The following is a 6401-nucleotide window of genomic DNA, read 5'->3' as shown; positions in this document are numbered from 1 at the left end:
ATCACCTGCTAATCATCAGCATATTACAGGTGTACCTGTGGGCATGTTAGCGTTACCTGTTGGGGCACCCTCACAGAACAGCTAGCATAACAGTAGACACTGCATGCTGTAACCTTAGTTCTGCTTATTTTTATATTTTGCTAATTACTTGCTAATCTAAGATTAAAACGTGGTAGGGTTGTAGCATTTAGCTGAAAAGCCCAGCCTAACAGAGCAGCTAGCATGACTACAGAACCCTTTTCCACTAAAACCACCATTAAATAGCATGCTAACACCTAGTAACTATTAAACCATTAAATTAGAAGGCTAGCATTGTAGATGTGGATATGTTAGCATTACCTTAGCTTTAATGTTTTTGTGTAACTTAAAGCCTGCTAACATGCTAATCCAAGACAATAAACCTGGAAAATATTACTTGCTAATAATCAGTATGTTAAGGTTGCTAATGTGGATATATTACATCAACTGCATGCATTTGGCTGTGAGAGGCATCACAGAGCAGCTTGCATGACTCCAGACACTTTCCATACAAGAGAAAACTGTAGAATAAAGTTCTTGTATTGGCTCCGGGTGCCCAGACAGCAGCCAGAACTAAATTTACATACAAGCTGCGACATTGTGCTGACTCTTTGAAAATGTCATAAGTCAGATAGCAGCAGCTGTTGGCAGCCAGCTCAGTAAAAGGCCCCTGAATACTCAATGGCCATCATGAGGTCTTGACCTTCCAGTAAATGTGTCAGAGTGATAAAAGGTTAGTGGGACTGACATTTTTCAAAGCCCTGAGTGGATAAGCAAACAGCCACGAGTTACTGGAAATCTCTTAGTTTAGTTAATTATTCACCTTTTTTAAGTGAACTGAAATTTCTTCACTTGATTTTGACATTGAGAGTTTTATCCTAGGTGAAATTTATGAGAGCTGTTTTGGGACCTCCGTGACTAATGGGATTGGTACAAAGTGTAACATAAGACCGAGACGGTCCCTTTTATTAAATGAGGATAGAGTCAGCCATGTGTGACATCCAGCGGGACAAAAAAAATGCTTTCCTCTGGTAACATGATCCCAATAACACAAAAAAGGCCAGAGTCAAATAATGCTCTGGATATCACATCAAAGTCAGAAAAGATGCAACCCCACAAAAAAAACTAAGCTGGATTTGTAGTTTTCCAGACAGTTCGAAGAACGGCGCAGCGCAAAACATTTATCTTCTGGGAAATTTCCAACCACTAGACTGACAACGAGATGAGTAATTCTCAAACACTGATGGATCTGACCTCGCTGGCTATTTCTCATACAGTCACCAGGGAGGGAGAGAAAGAGAGAGAGAGAGAGAGAGAGAGAGAGAGGGGAGTTACTTGTTCATAAATATGGCTGATAAAATCAGTCCGCTGCCGTAGTCGTGCAGGACCAGGTACACATTTCAGACAAGGCCAGGCACATACCTGGAGGCTGGAATTTTATCAGAAGCATATTTACCACTATTTCATGTCAACCCACGATGACAGATAGGCCAGGAATTCCTCTGATCACTAAACTGTTGCAAAGTGGAAACTTTTTCAATGCTTGGAAAACCATTATGTTTACGGCCACAGAAATATAACGAATGACCGAGGGAATGTGCAGTCAATCACCTGGATAATAAACTTTTTTTTTAAAAACAAAATAAAAGACAGACATTTTCTCCAGTAAAACACACTTTATTGCCTTTAGTGGTTTATGACTGAATACTACAAAATACAGCTGTTTACACCTGAAAGAACAGACTTTGCGGAAGAAAGAAAAGGTCCATAAACAAAACATGGTTCCAATAATCTTCTGTTATAATACTAAACAAGTAGGAAGTTGATTTTGCTTATTTCAGTGCTGATTTTAAGTCTTGCGTTATACAAGGTACATGAGACTGAACAGTCTGTATGCATCGAGTATCTCAAGAGAACTGAGATGAGAGAAACTTCCAAATCGAAGATCGGCACTCACTTTTTGGGAAAAATTACACACACACACAAATATATATATATTTACACACACACACACAGGCCCTGATTGTTGTTTAGATGCCCAACATCTACACAGTCAGACCTGATCTGACTTCACTGTACACATGGAGGGAGGTCTAGTGTAGCTCAGGGGCGACATCTAGTGGCCAAAAGCAGAAAGAAGTAAGTTCAACAAGATTTACATCCATTTTATAAGTTTTTAAAGGAGAGACGCTGCATTAACACTACACGCACACTGTCATATTATTTCAGAGGTGAAAATATAATACAAGACAAACCACAAAAACAGAGTGAACTGCGGCAGCCAGATGTTATTTCAACTCAAATACAACCAGGAGGGAAAGCCAACTAACTAGACTTTCTGTTCAGTCTGTGACGGCAAGATGAACCTTCATTTAAAGTCAAACATGTGTTTGTAGTTTTACTTCTTTCAATTAAAATTACTTGTTCAAACGAGACTAGTGACCAAGTCTCAGATGGCTTGTCTGGTAATGCCCAGCGCTCTGTGTCTTTTATAAAGCAGTTTCTATTGATATCCCTCACCAGTGCATCTTTGGAAGACAGCTGGTGAGCAAAGCTATAAAAAATTAAGACCTGTGACAGTAATTAACAAAAATACACCAGAGTTAAAAGACAGCTGGACTGTCTGATATTCTCGGTCCTCGGAGATATAAAGCTTTGTCGCAGACAACATTAAATTAAAAATATTCTTTCACATGTGCGGACACCGAAACAAACACTAATCCTATTGCAAAATGTCAGTATATTGATAAAATGACCCTGTATGTCCCCAGCATATCACCTGCGTGGACTATATGCTGAAATCTGAGAATGTTCTCTGCTTGGATTTTAAGATTTAAATCATAAACTGCTTCCTGGCTGCAGACAGTTTGGGCCTCACTCAATGTTTTGCCGCAGGATCCTTTTCTCTTCCTCTACAAAGTTCTTGTCAGATGTGGCTTGTCCCATGTCCCTCTTCCTCTTCTCCTTCTGCTGGAAGGTCTCCACTCGCTGTTTCTTGGCCAACGCAGCCGACTTGTCCGATTCCTCGTCTGATCACCAGAGAGGAGGATTGGTGGGTTTGGGGGTTTTGGGGAGGGGTGGAGGAAAGGTGGAAAATGTTGAGCGCCATGTTCAAATATAAGAATAAAGCGAAGCGAAAAGCAGGGCAAGTGTGTTTTTTTTTTGTCTTGTTTGTTAATTTTTACTTTCCATAAGCCTGAGTGGAGACTGTTGCAGCTGAGGTTGTGTTTTGTGCATGTTTAGATATTTGCAAAAATCCCCTCGTTTAACAACCCCCCGGTTAGCTTAATTATTGCAAATGCAAGATGTTTTTTGTGGTATTAATTCTCAAAACCAGTGTCGGTTTAAAGGCACATCGAATTAAAAAACTGGTATAATAGTAGTTTGAAGAATAAAGCCTATGAAAGTTAAAGAATGTGACTATCCTGCGGTATTTACTTACCGTCAGAGTCAGAGGGCTGCTCCTCTGCAGGTAGGAACTGAGCCTTGCCGGTGAACGGTGCATCTTCCCCGTTATCTTCGTACACGTTGGACCACTTTATAGCCATGTCCATACCTGGTGGAGGTCCCTTCTTCTTCTCTGGCTCTGCAGTGTAGCTCTCAGGAGGGGGCACAGCGTTTGTCTTCCATGGCTTAAATTCTCTGGCAGGCTTTAAGGGACAGAAACAAACAAAACAGAAAACTGCTTTAGAGAATCCAACACGGAAAAGATGCAAATTAAGTGTCCAACAAATGCTCAGGAACAGCTCGGTTAGTCAGTGCGGTGGCTGCTGCAACTGTGGTTTGTTTCCGAGTTACAGAAATCTTTGGAGGAGCTTGTGGACTAGGGGTTAGAGAAGTGAACTTTGGACAAATTCCCCCACTATTGGATCTAATACATAGATCAGCCACAAGATTAAAACCAACAACCGGTGAATAACATTGAGCATCTCATTGTGATTTGTAATTCGTATGTGTAACAGGCATTTACGTGGATGTTAGCTTGATATGTTCCACCACCTGAACATTGTAGCAGCACCAGCATGGCAACAGCAAGGGGGTCCTGCAACCTTGGATCCTGGTACGATAACCTTTGCTTGTGCATCAATGAGCGTTGATCGCCCATTCATTCCTTTTGACCACTGCAAACCAGCATCAACCCACAAGAGCTGCAGTTTAGTTTTTTAGATGCTCTGACCCACTCATAGAGCCAGCACAGTTTTTCCTTATCAGATTGGCTCAAATCCTTCCACTTGCCCATTTTTCCTGATTCTCACATTGACTCTGAGGACAAAATGTTCACATGCTACCAGACATATTCACCGACAGGTGCCACGACAAGGAGATAATCTGTGTTACTCAGTTCAGTAGAGATTATAAGCGATTAGTTAAAGCCGACTGGTGTAAGCGATGCTATTTATTTAATAGATGCTTCAACTCGTTCTGTCTATTCATTATGTGATGGCTTGTTTTAAGTACCGGTCATTGGTTGCACCATACAAGATGGCATTTAGTGTCATGATAATAATCTGATTAATCAACATTTAACGCAGAGTAATGCTCCAAAAACGTGAATCCTTTTAATTGGTAATTAAACCAAAGTCTAAAGTGTTGCTCAGTTTCTGTCTTCTCACAGATGTTAGATTTATTTTTTAAATATCATACAAATTAGAAATACAAATGAACCGCAGGGGGAAAAAAAAAATGGTAATAAAATATTCAATAATTGTAACTTTTAATAAATGATATTATGTGTGTATAAAATACCCTTTTTGTGTATTTAAAAAATAAAAAAATACAATTTCCACCTTCACAAATAGGCTACTTCCGTTTTATAATCTAACCATATTTATTTAAACATTTCTCAGAATGTCACTAAATTTTATTTTATTTTTTAGCATATATTAAACATTATGTTGAATTATACTTAATTTATTTAAATAATGATGAACTAATATTACAAACATCTTCTATTATGTGGTGACATTAGCATAGATGTGGCTAATAAAGTGCTAACTGTGGACGTATGTGGAGTCTACTTTACCGTCATTGTAGTTAAAACAAAGCAATTGTCTCTAAAATATCCTAAAACTATCATAAACGTATATATATATATATTTAAATCTCTAAAGTGAGCTGTAGTAATGTTATTTTTACCTCTTCAGGAGGCTTGACCGTCAGACTCTCCCAGTCTATCTGCTTGTTCAGGGGGTTGTAGAGGAAAGCCGGCTTGGACACGGAGCCGAACAGCTCGTCGGGTCTGGGTAAAGGAGCCCCACCGGCGGCTCGCTTGGTCCCGTGTTGAGAGGACTGAGCTCCGCTTCCCGCAGCCTCAGTCCCGGCTTTCTTCTTCTGTCCCTCCTCGTCAGAGTCGCTGCTGCTGTCGCTCAAATCGTCGTAGCTCGAAAAGAAACCCAAAGAGGTGGACTTCTTCTCCTCTGTCATCTTGTTAGGGTTACTAACTGTCAAATTAGGAAATAATATGTATAAATTAAACTCGACAAGAAGATGAAAATAAGAGTCGCCGATTCTGACTCGGTTAAATGTAGACCTCTAAGCGCTACTCCATTTTGAATAAGCCTCCAAAACAGTCGTAAAGCGTGACAATAGCGTCGTGACGACTGTCGTAAAGCAAATCTATTAAAGGAGCAGGCAGATTAAAATCTAAAATATTCCTGCTTCAATTACGACTATATTAATATGAATATTAATATTAAAAACAACAATAATACTACTACTAATAATAATAATAAAGGAAAGAAAAAAAGACCAGCACCTATACAGTACTGTGAGGTAACTAAGTACATTTACATTTTTGAAAGACTTTTGCTATGACTCCTTTTGATTTTTTTTTTTTTTTTTGTGTAACTCATATCTAATCAAATCTAATTTTACAAATTAACCACTGTTTAACATTCAGCCCTAAAAGTCTTGCTTTTCAAAAAACAAATCCACAACGCCAGTGAGGTTATTTCCACCTTGTTTTAGCCATTTGGCTTCTGGGTTGTTTATTAAAGTAGCCATTAGAAAATAGCTTTTATCCAAAAAGCACATTGTGCTATTACTGGAAGTTTCATATTCTACAATGGGGGTAAAAAAATTCACAAAATAATTTTACCAGGGTTTACTATACGGTTCAGTTCAGGACTAAGAGACAACAACTCATGGATAAAGATTAAAGATTTGTCTTGTCTGCTACACCTGTATGCAGAAATCATTAAAAAATGATCTGTGCACACAGAAAAAGTGATTAGCAACTTTATTAAATATATTTTTTTCACTTTTGCAGAAGTCTTATATTTTGTATATTTACACATGTTTACAGTTTGTAATGTTTCCTAATTATGCTATAATATATTTTGAAAACTTTAACCCACTCATTGAAATACTTGGAAATTTCAACC

The 6401-nt window shown here is 38.7% G+C and overlaps 1 protein-coding gene across 1 annotated transcript; it reads right to left on the bottom strand.

Moving 5' to 3' along the window:
• Positions 1–1680: 1680 nt before the first annotated feature.
• cUnh1orf52 (chromosome Un C1orf52 homolog) lies at positions 1681–5692 on the bottom strand. The gene is made up of 3 exons (XM_084548543.1): positions 5155–5692; positions 3461–3668; positions 1681–3047 (listed from the first exon to the last, which is right to left on the bottom strand). The coding sequence occupies exons 1-3, from the start codon at positions 5440–5442 to the stop codon at positions 2893–2895; spliced, it is 651 nt and encodes a 216-aa protein (XP_084404669.1). The 5' UTR covers positions 5443–5692; the 3' UTR covers positions 1681–2892.
• Positions 5693–6401: the final 709 nt, after the last annotated feature.

Source organism: Chelon labrosus (assembly GCF_963514085.1).
Source record: "Chelon labrosus genome assembly, chromosome: 7".
Classification (NCBI taxonomy): domain Eukaryota; kingdom Metazoa; phylum Chordata; class Actinopteri; order Mugiliformes; family Mugilidae; genus Chelon; species Chelon labrosus.
The sequence above is the reverse complement of the archived record's forward strand: the minus strand, read 5'-3'. Positions and strand labels throughout refer to the sequence as shown.